General features: G+C 42.3%; 1 protein-coding gene across 1 annotated transcript in view; it reads right to left on the bottom strand.

Moving 5' to 3' along the window:
- The window catches only part of MYO16 (myosin XVI), a 463256-nt gene that overhangs the window by 195689 nt on the left and 250851 nt on the right, over positions 1 to 16716 (bottom strand). The window contains exons 18-21 of the mRNA XM_007451283.1: positions 9058 to 9169; positions 3822 to 3939; positions 2995 to 3066; positions 163 to 304 (exon numbers count right to left, since the gene is read on the bottom strand). Of these exons, the coding sequence (XP_007451345.1) occupies positions 163 to 304; positions 2995 to 3066; positions 3822 to 3939; positions 9058 to 9169 (444 nt within the window). The remainder of the gene's footprint in view (positions 1 to 162; positions 305 to 2994; positions 3067 to 3821; positions 3940 to 9057; positions 9170 to 16716) is intronic.

Below are 16716 nucleotides of genomic sequence, written 5' to 3'. Positions count from 1 at the left end.
AGTCAGTCAAATCCTTGAAGTAAAATCATCACGCTAAAATGAAACGTTTTAATGACAGCTTAACCTATGGGTGACACTGGATTATGACGCATCTTTAAGAGCGAGCCTAGTTAAGTCGCTATTGTGGGAATCACCGTAATCACCAGCGTCCATCACACCTACCTGCTGGGCTCCTCTTGACTGTGAAGGTAACAATTCACCGTATTCACCAAAAAGCTGAACAGACGACTGTACAGGGACTTGGCCAGGAGGTCCCGGTAAAATTCAGCCATCTCTACGGTGTGTCGCCGTGTGATCATCTCTCCTGGGAGAGCAGGAAGGGGAGGAGGCATAAGCACAAGACTTTCCCTTGTTCAGAAGCCACCAAGCTGTGTCCTCCTATTTATCCCTCCACATCCACGTACAGCAGAAGATGTTAAAAAAACATATTATGACTCTAATAAACAAAGCCTCTGCCGATGATTACAAAAACACATTTCTCTAAAGTGAGTGCCGTGCACACTTCGATCTTATTTGCTGCAAATGCTGACCACAGCTTTTGACCTCCAGGCAGGCTGCATCATCTCCCTTCAGTGAGGGAACCGACTCTTTGCAGGGCCCTCTTAACAATCTTTCTGATAACGGCTCACTGCATTGGATAAGGAGTCCTCTTCAAGGCATCTGGAAAATTAGTTATATTTTCAATATTTTCAAAGAAGTGATCCTGCTAACCAAAGTGGGGGTGTCAGGAGGTTAGGAGGAAGATTGGGCCTTAAGGTAGAAATTTCTATGTTATTCTCAAAGAGCTGGTGATTGAAATCTTGAGTGATAACCTTTTGAGTGGTGAATAGACTAGAGAAGAAACCAAGAAAAAGATAAGTAAAGCTGATTTGGGATTGAGGCTAGGCCAGCACTTATGCTGGAGAGTTGAGAGGGAGTGAGAATCTAGTCCACATTCTATGGCTTCGGCCAACCTGGGTACCACTGCAACTCAACCCCCAGGGAGTCCGGTAATAGGATGCTGACCATGGGAAATGAGGGCTTAGTGAGCTGTCAATCAACAGAGGCACAGGTAAAGGAGAACCGCCTCTGCGGCAAGCTGAGATCAAACAAACGAACAAACAAAAAAGCACCAGCAGGTGGTGAAGAGTCAAGCGGCCATGAGTTCAATGCCGCTGAGACGGAACCACACGAAGTGGAGGTGAAAGCAGGTGTCACTTGTGATGTTATAGGATGGAGGTCTCTAGAGCCAACGTGACGGTGGGGTTCTCACCCACATGGCTGGGGAGTTAAGGAGGGAGGCCTGGATATATTAAATTACAGATATTAATGGGGAGTTCAATGTTTCTTTAAAAAGTCATGAGGGGGCTGGGAGAGGGATGGGTTGGGAATTTGGGGTTATAGCAGATGCAAATTATTACGTATAGGATGGATAAACAACGAGGTCCTAGTGTAGAGCACAGGGAACTCTATTCAGTGTCCTGGGATAAACCACAGGAAAAGACTATATAAAGAAGAATGCATGTATATGTATAACGAAATCACTTTGCGGTACAGCAGAAACTAACACAACACTGTGAATCAATTATACTTCAATTAAGAATTTTTTTTAAGTGGGTCTTCAGCAAATGATGAACGAATGAATAAACGAATGAATAAAAAGCGATACAAAGAGTTTATTGTTGTATTGTATATATATATATATATATATATATATATATATATATAGGTATAACTGAATCACTTTGTTGTACAGCAGAAATTAACACAACAGTGTAAACCAACTCTGCTTCAGTAAAAAAAAAAAAAAAAAAGCCATGAGGAAGAATAATGCCTCTGGAGAACTTCAAGAAAGTGTATTTCTTGACGCAAGGTCACTGGTGGGAAAATGGCTGAGGATGAAGCATAAAAGTGAGGTATGGCCCCAATAACAAAGGGCCTCTCAGGACCTCCAAAAGGGATGATATTTACTCTAAAGGAGTTGGAGTTTCCTTTCAAGGCTGTTATCCATGGATGAAAATCATATTTGCATTTCAGAAAGCTTATTCCTGAAGCAATGTGGAAGGAAGGTAAAGTGAGATAAGGCCACAGGTGAAACACTCATCAGATTCTCTTGGCATCATCTAAGAAAGACAGTTTAAGGGAGTGGGGATGAAAGTGAAGGGACGAGAGTGAGAGTGGGAAGTATTTATGGGGTAGAACTGACTTGTGGCTGATCTACTCAGTAGAGAAGGAGGAGGACGAAGTAACAGGAATGGCTTTTGGGCAACTCAGTGGATAATGGGAGATCCATAAAGCTTGGGAACATGGAAAGGGAACTCTAGGCATGAGGCAGAATTTACAAGCCACATGCCGAAGTATCCGCAAGTTGGGCCATTGAGAAAAGAAGGTAAGAATAGCAGTGATTTTGAGAAAAAAACAATATCAGATGGACGGTGAGTCCTCAAAATTACAATAAAGAGGCAGCTTGGTAAGGCAATGATTTGTAGTGGATAAGTGAAGAGCATTTAGGAAAGGCACTCTCTTGCCACTGAGTGGAGATCCTACAGCGCAGAGATTCATCTCGGGAGTCAGATGGCATTAGAGGCTGATTCCAAGCATGCCATTTAGTGGTGATTTCATGCCCAAAGTTATCTAGCCTCTTTGAATCTCAGTTTTCTCATTCATTAAAATGGAAATAGTTAAGCCCACCCCTTAGCAATTTGAAAGAACTAAAAATTCCAACATTTATAGCACCTGCCACAATGCCCTTCAGTTCGTAAGTGCCCAATAAATGGCAGCTCTTATCCTGACTGACGAGGAAGCGGGAAAAGGATGCTCTTCACAGAAGGGGACAGCCTGGCACCACATACACAAACGCATCCAATGTTCTAACTGAATAAATCCTCTTGGATTGATGACTTTATTTGTCTAAAATGAGTCACTAGCTAAAAAAGGTGACCAGCTCATCAGAATGGGCTCTCAACAGTGTAAAGATTTTCACAGAGGTGAAAGGCAAAGTACAGAGAAACTTACCCTTAAAATATTGGATATCAGTTGTTAAAGCAGATGCCAGTTCATCCGTTGATACTTGCAACATTCCAGCCACTAAATGAAAGCATAAAGTTAATATGTATTTTTGACAGCGAGAACATGGTATTTTATAATTGAGGGGTTTGTATAGACCCATTAGAAAATGTGTGCATGAAAGAAACGAAACTACCACTGCAATTGGCAAATTCAGCTAGAGAAACAGTGGCTTAGAGGAATCGAAATGTTAATGAGTTCTCAGGGCTCCTGCATTAAATCACTGCAGGATTCTTTCCCTCCTGCCCTCACAAATGGCCCTGAATGCTTTTTCCCAATTCCTGGGTAAATTACTTTGATATGAGGCAAAGATAATGCTGGTCACGACAACCTGTGGCTTTAAGGCGTTTTGAAAAAACCTGGGAGTGACTGACAAGGTAATTTCAAGGGAGAGAGAGGTTTGTGACAAGATCTTTAAAGGCAAGTAACTGTGTTCTGTTTAAATGTTCAGCTAATAACATGCTCCCCAAATATACGGGATGGCAGGGGGAGGGGCGGAGAATACTTAGGACGATATAAATAAACCCAATCATGTGCCAAAGCATCACCTCTGTTACTGTGACACAAACATACATCTTATTCATTCACATAACCAGAAAGCAGAAAGAAGAAGAAAGAGGATACATTTCTTTTTTTCCCCTCTGCCACCCTCACTGAATCCCACTCCAGCAAAAAAGGGTTGATTCCACCTGACTTTTCTGTACTGTGTCGCCATCCACTGGCCAGTCTGCAAAGCTGCACATCGATGAGGTTACTGTTAGATCTGTCCCACTGACCTTGTTCCAGAAGCTGGAGGTCAGACACAAAGGCGGAGTCGGCCTCGGTCAGAGCAGTGAACCGAATGTCTCCAAGGTGTAATGTGGCCGCTAGAATCAGACACACGTTCTCCACCTCCTACACGGTTGAGAAATAGAGATGAGTGGTGCTGCTTAGAAGAAAGATTCAAAGACCAATCCTTTGAAAAACCTCCAAGTAGGTTTAAAAAATGATGTGCGTGCTATGGGGGGCTGTGATTTTTCAGACCCAGAATGTCCCGTTAGAGGACAACCAATCTCTAGCTCAAAAGCAAAATCGGGAAACTCAGTGTTCCTTCTGCAGCCAACTTTTCTGTTCCTTAAACGAGAGACAATGAGGACGTGACGTGTTCTGATATAAATGAATGGTTTCTGGATAAGCATCAGGATGAAGCATGAATGGTTGTGTAACCATGGTCTGACTGGCTAGACATGACTTATAGGGTCAGCCCCCACCAGGGCTGGCAGAACTGTTACCAGAGGCTAAGCCGACTTCAGGGTCACGTGGCTGCTTCCCCAGAGAGCATGAGAGTCCATCTCTTAGTTCTCTCTGTTTTGAAATAAACTGCTATTATGCTTACAGAAGTTTTCATTTCTGCTGGAAAATCAATGGAAGTCTGATGAAAACATCCATGGCGAAATAAACAAAATGCTAATTTTTAAAGGTATTTTAAGGAAAACTCAAGAAAAAAAAAGGATGTTAGCAGGAAGGATGAGAGCGTTTGCTGAAAGAATATCCGAGAACCTGGAATGCTGCATAAAGAAAGAAATTAGACCTCAGATTTGGTTTTGGACGGTCATTTGGGGGTAAGGATAAAAAGTCAAGGAAAAGCTGTACGTTAAAAGGGACTTTCCCAGAATCACAACTATTTAGTGTTATGCTATCAATCGTAAAAGTGGTTAAGCCTCATTTAGGGCAAGTGACATAACCTTTTAAATTCCCAGTTTCCCCATTTGTAATTTGGGAAGAAAAAGCTCCTGTCTGTGGAAGTTTTTCTAAGAACAATTCTCATTTGCTTTATAAATACACAGTTGACACAATATGGTCATTGGGACTTCTATGAATTTCCTCCAGAACTTTTAGTTTTCAGGACAAGGTAGTTTTATTACCTAAAAATGAGAGCTTTGAAAAGGATAATCTGTAATTTTCAGGTATAATACTCTATGTTTGTGGCATTACTTAGAAATGTTTTTGGTAACCTCCAAATCACAAACTAGCGTCTCTAATTGAATTTACTTGTGCTTGTCTGAATAATATTTTCCGAGCATCTTAAGCTACTTGACACCTCCTTCTCTCCCTTTTTTTTAAAATAAATCCAGTAACTCCTCATTAAATGTCCCAATGCCCTAGGAGAGAGGTACTTCTGGATACAGACAGCAAGACTTCGCTGTGTCCTCAAGTATCATCCAGTTCAGTGAAGCAGGCAGAGCTATGAAAAGTAGCCCGAACACGGATTACAATGTGGTGATGCCACGACAGAGGTAGGAAGAGATAAGCTGCTCCGTGGGCAGGGGCAGAGGCGATGGAAGACAGGGTGGAGGCACCTTTATGGTCACATCTCCTAGGACCACAGTCATAAGTTTCGATACAAGGGCCTTGCCAGCCCAGAAATACCTTCCTCCCAATCTTATGGGACATGATCTTTTCCTCCTATGTGGACCAAGTTGTCACCGTTCCAAGTCACCCCAAAGGATCAAGATGAAGTGATTACCTTCACATCGTTTGCTTAACTGCACATAGTTCTTTCACCAAAAAACTTAAATTCCCTACTCGTTGCCTTAGGCAGAAGGTATATTTTGTTTGCCTTGCCTCTGAGGATCAATCATGGATTTTTAAAGCCCCGTTTCCAAGCAACTGATATTTTGGTGGAATGGTTCCTTACCCATGTCTATACCCCAGTTTCCCATAAGGAAGCAGAGATTTCAGATACTTAGGAAGGGAAAAACAATAAGAAAAGAGTACAACAGTAGCAAGTGCAAAGAACGAGAAGTACAAACGGGTAGGAGTTAGGGAAACACAGTAATTCAGAGACTGGATGAGCAGAGCAACAAAGAACAAAGTACCATGTGATTGCACGTTCCTAGAATTCCATCCAGTCTCTGAATGGGTGAGGCTGGGGTGAAGGCCCCGAGCTAATTCATTTAGGTTGAGTCCCCACCTCCTTACCCTTTCCTTTTCGCCACCTTCTCACCCCTTCCACCCACTCCCTGCCCCATGAGCCATGTGGACAAGGGAAAAGACAAAGACCCAAATCAATCAACTTACTGGTTTAAGGGAAAAAAAAAAAAAAAAAAAAAAAACCCACATATTTAGATCTGTGACTAAAACGGGGCTCCTGAACTACGGGCATACCAAAGTTACCCCTATGCGATCTTACACTGATCACTAACGAGGAATTGGCTGTAATTCAAATTGATGCCACATTGAATGAGGGGACACAGAGAGGATGTGTAAAGGAAAGAGATTGGTGGGAATTTGAGAGGTCTCAGGCTTAGGTCATTTCCTATCTCTTATTCTCTAGACCTGCGCCATTCAATTCAGGAACCACGAACCACACAAGACTGTTTCAATTTAAAGTAATTGGAACTAAGAAAAATTAAAACTCCATTTCCACGGTCCCACGTGGCCAGTGGCTGCCATATTGTACGGCACAGACCTAGGGCATTTCCAGAATCACAGACATTTCCACCGCACAGCAGTGGGTTTAAAACCTTTAAGTAGTACTTTTCAGCTTTGTTTTCAATTTTTTTTTTTTTTTTTTTTTTTTTTTTTTTTGAGAAGTTTAGGAATATGTACAAGCTCCTGTGGCCAGTATGTGATAGAGTCTAGACTTGATTTCAGCCCAGCAAATTCCAAAGCCTTCTCTCTTTATCTCTGTTTTCTACTTCTGCTCCTTGATAATAGTGTACATTTGCTAAGCAGCTTTGATTGTCTGAATCAGTCCTAATAGAAACCCATTTAATGGATGAAGAAACAGAGGCTCAAAGTTTAAGCCATTTCACTAAACTCATGCACCAGATAAGCAATGAGAAAAGATCCAGGAGGTTCAAAAACTGTATTCACCTTTAAACACTGACCTGTCTTCCTGTATTCCTTTTCTAATGCAAGAACCTATCACAAAGACTGACAAAGGTTAAATATTTGGTAAACTGGTTTTGTTGCTTTTTGTTTGTTTAAAATCCATTTTAGAATAAAAAATAACTCCTTTTGAAAAGGGGAAAATTTCCCATTATCTGTACCAAGTACTATTTTCACAGTCAACAGTTTACACAAAATTAGTAAATAACCATCCTAAGGGCTTTGGGAAATTAACATCTCTGAACGAACTATAGAGGTGGTTTGCTCATCTATAAAAAGGAAGTAAGAATAGAACTCATCTCTTAGATCTGTAAGTGGGATTTTAATTTTTTGTTTGCTTATTTCTGTGTGTGTGTGTGTGTGTGTTTGTGTATGTGTGTGTGTGTGTGTGTGTATTTGTGTGTCTGTGTCTGTGTCTATGAAGCTGAATTTCTTCTTATGGTCCCAAAGCCTTAAGCTCATCCACAAATTTCATTTTCTTGGATTACAGTCATGGTGCAAGGAGGGACAAGGAAACAATAGGCCTAATTTGAGTGAATATTGCTTGAAAGGCTGGGAGAGGCATGTTCTCTCCCTTTACATGTTGTCATATCCAAATAGGAAGCCTTGAACCCCTGTAGTCAACACTTCCTGACCAGTCATGGCACTGATACCAGGACGATCACCAAGATCACCAAGAGATAACTGTACCTACCTCTAGAATTCCAGTGACAGGTACCAATATATCTCCTTACAGTGTAAGCCTATTGATCTGGGTTTTCTATTACTTGATGCAGAAGGCATCCTAATTGACATGCTTGTGGAGCTGGAATTCATACCCTGGCTCTGACACACACTAGTTATGGGATTTGGGCTTAACGTCACTGGATCTCAGCAGCTTCTCATCAAGTGGTACTACATTTCTACCTTAATTGGTCTCTTTGAGCATGAGATATAATAACATACATTAAGCACTCATCAAACAATCTGTTGATATGTAACCAATTTGGCTGATACTAATTAAGCTCTTTAACTGCTTATTCTTTTATTTCCTGCCACATGAAAAAATAACAAACCCAACATTATTTGGCATCTACAATGTCTCCAGCACTGGCTTTACATTGGTCAATTTACTTAATCCCAGTTACAGACCTATGAGATGAGTTCTGTTCTCACCTCCTTTTTATAGATGAGGAAATGGTGGTTCAGACATGTTAAGTTTCCCAAAGCCCTTTGGATGATTACTTACTCATTCTATGTAAACTGTTGACTATGAAAATAATATTTGGCATAAGAAAAGGGAAATATCTGGAAAATAGTTCATTGGAAAAAAAAGTATTCCAGTGAATATTGCCCTTTCAGAATATATGTAGCCTAAAAAGTTGCATGCTAAAAATTATATTCTAATAAAAAATTTTAAATTTAAAGTTTATTTCCAAGTGAGAGTTGCTATAATGTTATGAGGAGTTTGATTTTGGAGAAAATCCCATACATCTCTTTTACAAGCTAGAAATTTATGGGAAATTCATCTTTTTTTTTTTTTTTTTTTTTTTTTTTTTTTTGCGGTACACGGGCCTCTCACTGCTGTGGCCTCTCCTGTTGCGGAGCAGGACGCGAAGGCTCAGCGGCCATGGCTCACGGGCCCAGCCGCTCCGCGGCACGTGGGATCTTCCCGGACCGGGGCACGAACCCGCGTCCCCTGCAGCGACAGGCGGACTCTCAACCACTGCGCCACCGGGGAAGCCCTACTTTTCAGCTTTGTAAGGCTGGCAGGTATTTGGTAATTCTTTAAGAATGAAAAAACTAAATCATGTCGTTGAAGAAGATAGTTTAATAAGGTGATTAGATTACTTGTCAAAGTGATTCCTGGCGGTAAACAGTCACCACGATCTGCCAGTCTCCTCTTGAGTCAAAGCAAAGTTCTCTGATGTGTTTTGCTCACATGGTTCCAATGGGCAAAGGTCTCCACCACCTCCTTGAAGACGGCAGCCCATCCTCTGCCTGTCTCCAGGCCACCTGTGCCCTGAGCGTACCCTTGTTTATGTCTATCCCCCCCCCTAGCATGCAAACTCCAGGAGCACAGAAGTGTTTTGAATGAATGACTTTTATAAATTAGTAGAGGGTTGATTTTCTCAGTGTAATATTTATGGCATGACTCACCAAGTTACTGAAGCCAATTACATTCAGGGCTTGTTTCCAAACAGCGAATTTCTCCCTGTTCAGAGAATGCTCTGCTGTTGATACTTGTTGTCGAAGGGTCTTGCTCAAATACCTGTGAGGGGGAAAAGCACATAGCTTTATGGCTGGGTGCGCGGTCAAACCCCAGTGGTTAAGTCACTTCAGCCATATTTGGTCTCCAGGATAATGGAAATCACCTGGACATTGTGTCCCCCTGTGTTTATAAGGCTTTGGTCCATAATAGCACATGATGTTTCCAGAAGGAAGAAAAGTTCTTGCTGTACCAGAACGTATTCACACTGTCTTCCTTAGTTCTCCCTTGAGCTGCACCCTTTCCCAGAGAAGGCCACAAGTGTTTTGTGTATTTCATATAGAAATTCGGCAGGTTCTACTGTATGCTTTGTAATTAATATTTGTAGTCAGGATTTTTAATTTAGAGCCACTTATTCTTTCTTTTTGTCAATATCTTTTAATTACGAAATGGTTGATGAATGCATTGATTTATTCCTTTCATTCAATAAACGCAAAGGAGTCACCTACCAAATACACAATACTAGCAGCTGAGGATAGAAGGATCGGGAAGTCATCCGTGGAGTCTCAAGAGCAAAGACAGTGTATCCGTGGACAGAGGCAAGAAAAGACACAGCTGTGACGCGGCGTGGAAGCAGGATAACAGCCATGAACTTGGCCTGATTTTGAGAGTGTAGGAAGGGGACAAGGAGGAAAGCTAGGGGCGGGGAGGAGGCTTCGGTTCCAAGAGGGACACCTGAGTAAGGTTTTCCCAAGCAAATCCAAGACTCAGGGGTGTCCCTGGAATAATTAGCAACACCTACAAAGGCACAGAGGCTGGAGCACGCGTGATGTACGTGGAGGACTCGCGTAGGTCAGCCAAATCCGAGCCTCTAGTGAGAGGGGCCGTGGGTGATGAGGTCGGACAAGTAGCCAGAGTTGTGTGTATCTTGCAGAAGAGTTTCCATGATGTCTTGGAAGGAATGGGCTGTCCCGAAGTTCTTGAAACAAAGAACAGGTATGAGCAGATTGGAGTTTCAGAAAGAATATTCTCGTAGCCCAGTGAGATTCCCTGGAAGGAGGTGAGGCAACGAAAGAAGCCAGTGGACCCAGTGAGAGACCGGCAGGGAAGAGAGGCAGAGGAGATGGAGAGGTAGACGGCCGGGAGGAGGGGCCTGGCTGGCCACAGGGGAGAAGAAAAGAGAGGCGTCAAGGGCGCTTTGCAAGATTCCGTCTGGGGAAGCGGGGGGTATGGGGGGGGCCTCATTCATCCGGAGAGGCGTCCCAGGAGCAGGAGTGTGTTTTTGAGAAAGGTTGTATTTTACCATAGTTATGTTCACTTTGAACAGCTTGCTAAAGTTCAAGCGGTGTTCCAAGAAATAATTGGCTATAAGGATCTGAAATTCAGAAAAGACTAGAAAATAAGGTCTGGAAGTCATCAACATGCAGATGACTAAACCATGGAAGTGGATGAGCTCCCCAGAAAGGAGACGCTAACATTTTAGGGATGAAGAAAGAATTAACAGCAAGGAGACCATAGGAGCGAGGGACAGGATGGTGTGGGCTAGAAGCACACTCCGTCGGTGTGGATGTGGGGTCTGGGAGGACTTCTTTGTCCTTGACCTTGGCTGGGAGGGGTCTAAATGAAACAGCCCCGTGGAATAGGTGGTGACCGCGAGAGACTTCAGGAGCTTATAAGCTGAGGCAGAAGCACATGAAGACTGGGAAAAACTTTAAAAGAAAGGGAGAAGGCAGTTGCAGAGGAAGGAAGAGGGCTTGGACTCGGAGCACAGTGGAGGGACACTGCCTTCCCCACATTTGGGTCAGGTGACTAATATGGTCCAATGGCCAGAAGCATTTCAGGGAGTGGAGGAACCACTGCTTGTGGCTTCAGTTTTTGAGGAGAGCAAGTAGTTGAGGTTTAGATGATGAGGCAAAGTGGCCTTGAGGAAGGTCATGAGAATCTAGGACACTGGCTGTGGAGAAGGGACATCACTGCCAAGCAGGGGGACACAGGAGGTTTAGCTGATGCAGCCGAGGACCAAGGGGGAGCTGAGGACCAGCTCCTGGGGGCTTTCTCTTTCCCCAGAGGATGAGTGAGCTGGGGTTTGGGGCCATGGAACAAAAGGTAAAGGTCAAGGGCAACCACATTAGCAAGGGGTTGGGTTAGGATGGTCAGAGCCATCTTGCCTAAAATTCACAAAATTCTAGTGACTAAAAAGTCTTAATGACAAGCAGTTCTTCTAATGATACAGTTTTTCTTGTTCTCACAGCAGTTTTCCATCCATCTTCCTGGTGTCATCTTTTCTTTCCCACTTGATCACAACATAGGTTAGAATTCCATTCAGAGTGGCCACTTGACATCTTGCAAAGAATAATTAGCTCCTGGTAACATTACAAAGTCAAATATGCAAAATACCATGGTTCCTTTTCACATTCTTAAAGTTCATCAATTAACAAGCTCCACCTATGGGGAACTCAAATATTTCTTTAAACCTCAGCATATGGTGGGAATTTACAGCAGCTCTGACCTGCTCCGTCAAGCAGTGTGAGTGTAACAGTAAAATTCTGGGCAGAAGGAGCCATGTGAAGTTAATCTGGGCAATTTAGACAGGGCTATTAAGTCTGTAAGGGCTCAGGAGAAACCCAGTCAAAATAGGGGATTTCAGAGGGCAGTTGGCCTGATGGCAGGAATGATGCTTTAAGAGTCATTGTATTTTCCTCTGTAATCAGAAAACTTGCTGGTATGAGGATGATCCAGAAAAATAGACCTCAATGTCTTCTATGCCAATTTTACATTTCTCCCACTATTCAATAATGTGTAGGCTGATTTCACTAGAAATATAGGTCTTACTTATCAGCAAAACTGTATCTTAAAGTGGGAAAATTAGTACCAGAAAAAACTAAAAGTTTACTTTCTGGAGATGAAAAGTGCTTGTTTTCCCTTTGAAATAAATCACCTAGTAGTGAAACCACACACAGGACAAAGTAATCCTAGAAAAATATGCCTAGTAAAATATTACAACCAAGAATCTGAGACAGAGTTGAGTTCTATTTGACCCTTTCTGATGACATTTTAAACTTTTATCTTAGTATCTATAAAATGGAGTAAAAACAGATTAAAAGTGAAGTAAAATAATTCTCCATCTCTAGTTCATGATGATTTTATGATAATTAGCTAAGGTACTGTGTGTGATGTGCTTTCTGTATTCAAGGTGCAATGTGCGTGCAGAATTAGAGCACTTCCTGGAAAAAATATATCTTGCATATGTGGGGAGCTTTAGTCAATGTGCTCTGTCATTAACGAATCTCTTACAGATAAATAACTAAGCCCAATGAAATAAGGAACATTTTGAGAAATTATAACACATGCTATTAACAATGTAGAATTGTTTAAACTATAAAATACGCTTGTCTGTTCTGAGATAAAAGGAGTAAATAGATAGAAGAAAAAGTTCATAGCTCTCACTTTTTGATTATTTTTTCCCATTGTGAATCACTCGAAGGTTTACGGTCACATGTGCATTCCCACGTTTTTAACATTTGAAAATTGGTGAGAATGACTGTGGGCCATGGTTTATAGACATCCCTGTAGACTAGCCATGCTCCGCTGATGTTTCCCCCCCAACCTCAACAAAGTGGTCGAAACCCACCGAGGTGAATCTGTACGAGTGTTTCATCTGACAGTTTCCAACTACGTCACCTATTAATTAATGGTTCCACAATTCCCGGTATTCAAATCTTAGAGCTCAATATTCAATGTCTTTTATATTATCTTTTATGTCTCAAAATCATACACTTATAGCTCAAACAATCTGTTTTTTTCTTTATCATCTCCTTTTAACTCATACATAACTCGGAACAGTAACGTTTGGCCACGTATAGATAATCTCTCCATGTCCAGAGCCAGAAACATCAGAGACTTAGCATTTGTGGAACCAAGAATCGTTGCTGGTTTGTTTTCAAAAGATTGACACATCAAGGGAATGCTTCAGATGTTGTTTCCACCATGGAGTAGAGACTGTAACAAACAGGCTGTAGCAGGTTAAAAATTATAGATGCATTAATGCTGTCTGACTAATTCCACTCAAAGGGAAAGGTGGTGAGAACTGAGAATGCGTCAAATACTCCACTGGATATTTTAGAAGCACGTCCCGGTTAATGGTCATGTGGATCCTGAAAAGCAGAGCTATCACTGCCCATTTAAGCTATAAGGGAACTGAAGCTTGTTTAAGGTTTCCAAGCCGGGAATTGGCCAAGGGACACACACTCCATCCTGACCCCTCTGGGCCTCTCAGCTCAGTCACAAGTCTCCTGCAGAGGGATGGGTGGAGGAAGAAAATTGCAAAAGCATCACAAGGCGTCTTCCTCAAGTTAAAAGTCTGCTTAAAAATGCAGGGGGAAGGTCAGTAAGAAGTGGGATTATTATTATACATGGATGTGTTTTAAATAGAATGCAGTCCCATGAGGTTTTAAGATCTCATAGGATATTTTATGATTAAGTTATTCTCTTCTGACTCAATTCTATACTTGCACTACAGGCATGAAACGGAGTAGCTTGTAACCAAGCAGGGCCCTATGGGGCCGTCCTGGGACAGACTCCCTTCCACCACCCCGGCATGTCCTCCACCTGCCTCTTGTTCGTGGAAAACTTTAGCTTCCTAGGTCTTCCCTGAGTTCCAAAGAATAAACGTAATCAGAGAAGTGAGAAAATGCAGAAACAAAGGAAAACAGTCAAGTAAGACAAAATAATAATAGTTTAACCATTAAACAAAGTCAAGGACCTTTAGCTTCTCCTCAAGGGCTACAGACACTACTCTGAGCCAGTTCTTTGAGCTGCTTTGCAGATATGGAAACCCCCCACAAATGGAGAAAATTAACTAGATGCCGCCCACAATCACACAGACCTCAGACTGGCTGGGACCAGAGGGTTCACGATGTTGATGCCCAATTACCTCACCACCAACCAATCAGAAGAGTGTCCATGAGCTGATCACCCTGCAACCCTCTCTCTCACCTTGTCTTCAAAACCTTTCCCTGAAAGCCAACGGGGAGTTTGGGTCTTTTGACCATGAGCTGCCTGGACTCCTTGCTTTGTGCCTGCAATAAATGCTGCCCTTTCCTTCACCACGACATCGTGGCGTAGACTGGCTTTACTGTGTGTAGGCAAGCGGACGCAACTTTGGTTCGGTAACAAACTCACAACTCAGCAGAGCTTCTGAGAAATGCTTCCGAGCACGTGCTGCGTCTCTGGGCAGGGTCTCTGTCACCATGGGGAGGCCTCCAGGAGAAGCGGGTGGGTGCATGGTTGAAGCATCTTTGACATTACAATGGAATTTAGCGATAGTTGGTTCAGTCACACTCCTGTGACTTGAGGAACTTACTTAGTAGCTCTATAAAAGCTTTTTTTGTTTGTTTGTTTGCTTTTGATAGGTTCCTTGGGTCTCCCCCCAACTTTTTTTTTTTTTTTACAAAACCTGAAGGTGATTTATTTTGAACAACTAAGTTTATAAATCTCATTTTTAAAGATCACTATGAGAAAAGCACACCTGCACCAAATATACAAATAACTTTGTTTTCACTTACATTAAAAAATAGCAAACCAGACAAATATATATTACAATTGAACAGTGCAAAATTCTACTTGGGCTTTGAATAAGAAAAGGTTTTCACTACAGTTAAATTTATTTTAAATAAGTCAGTAACAACAACTGTTGACTTGTGCTATTTCTAGTCAACTGTTCCATTGTTCCAACTTGTTGACTGTCATGACAACAAACAGCATTCCAGGAATACATCTTCTAAGGTGGGTCAAATTTACAGTCAAAATCATGTGTGTGTCTGTGGTATATATGCCTGTGAGTGTGTGATTGAAGGTGTGTGTGTGTGTGTGGGCATGCATGTGTTGATATGCTTTGTGGCAAAGGAAAACAGATCCTGGAATAAAGTTCTTCTGTGTAGAGGGGCAAATTAAAAATGCTAACTCCCCAGCATAAGGCACCCTTCGGACAAGAGGACTGGGAATTATTCAAGGTGGCAGTGATTTGATCTGAATAGCACATACAAACAATGACCTTTCGCCAAAAAACAAAATTTCAAGGGCCTGGGTCCCCCTCCAGGCACCCATACCCTCCTCTCTCACAGCCGAGCCGGACATATTAAAACTGCAAATTTGCAATTGGTGGATGAATAAGTCTGGAGATGTAATGCACAGCATAGTGACTGCGGCCCAACAATAGCGTACTATAAACATCAAAGTTCTAAGACACTAGATCGTAACAGTTGTTCCCACAAAAAAAGAAATGATAATTATGAGAGGTGATGGAGGTGTTAGCGCTAGAGTGACATCATGTTTCGATATATGAAAGTATCAAACCAACACCTTGTACACCTTAAACCTACACAATGTTATATGTTAATTGTATCTCAAAAATTAACTGATTGCTTGAAGAATAAATGAACAAACAAAAACAGCTGCCCTGCCTGTGCCCACCAGGCATTCTTGTTAGGCCGACAGGAACTGACTGCTGTGGGGCTGCATGTGTGCCTAGGACACATGGGGAATGAAGGCTCAAATAGAAATTGAAAAAAAAAAAGGAAAGAAAAAAAGAAATAAAAAAGCTCACTACCTCAAACCATGTGCCGGGCCCATTCACAGGGTCTGGGCTCACAGACCACAAACACTCTTTTTTGCTGGTGTTTGATCTGCCGCATAAACACAAAAGAACAATGTCTTCTCGACCATGGGCAAAGCTGCCTTCTACTCGGGGGAAGTTTAATATGTAAACAGAAACCAGATAAGGCAAAACCAAGCAGTTGGCATCAACAAAGGCAGCCCTGTTTACTAGTTTATGAAGGAAGATGGTAACCTGCTGCTTCCTGCACCCCGACCCCACCTTTCTCCTCAAAGGAAATTCTTTTCTTTATTGTTTTTAAACTATCTGGAAAGTATTAACTAATTTTAAATCCCCCCTCCATGGAATATGAATAAGATTTCTTATTAACCACAGGTTCAGATCTATAAATCTCCCCCAATGAAAATGTTAATATATTAGCCGCAAACTGTTTTGTTTGGAGAGAGGAAAGCCTGCCCGTGGTCTTCAGGAAAAGAACAGAATCCATTTAATAAATTACGTATTCAGAACGACTTCGGGTCTTGTGACATTCCCGGAATAGTTTGTTCATATTTTTCTAATCAGTTGGAATATTTCTTCAAAACATCTGGCGGAACAAATTCTAAAAACTCTTACCATCTTTCCTGGTAAGAGTGCCTCTGTGCTTCTGATGAACTCACTTAGTTCTTGAAAACAGAGGTGGAGACATCAGAACAGAGCGGCTGCCTCCTGCCCAAAGGGCCCAGGACACGTGCTAGGGGGCCAACCCCAGGCAGCACCCTGCCCTCAGCCTTGTGTCCGGCAGGGGCCCCTCCTGCCAAAGGAAGGGGCGTCTTTTCCTTCTTGCAGAGACACAGGGAACCAGCAGTGATTACATGAGTGAATCAGTGAAACGCGGAGAAAGAGAAGTTTTTGCTCAGAGCAGGTGGCTGGGCCTGGCCTTCATGTACCTGTTTAACTGGCCAAGGCCTGGGGGCTGCATCTGCCGGGTGGAGGAGGGGCATTCTGTATTCCTCCC

The sequence above is a fragment of the Lipotes vexillifer genome, unplaced genomic scaffold (genome assembly GCF_000442215.2).
Source record: "Lipotes vexillifer unplaced genomic scaffold, Lipotes_vexillifer_v1.1 scaffold2194, whole genome shotgun sequence".
Classification (NCBI taxonomy): Eukaryota; Metazoa; Chordata; class Mammalia; order Artiodactyla; family Lipotidae; genus Lipotes; species Lipotes vexillifer.
Note: the sequence above shows the minus strand (reverse complement) of the source record. Positions and strands in the feature narration are given on the sequence as shown.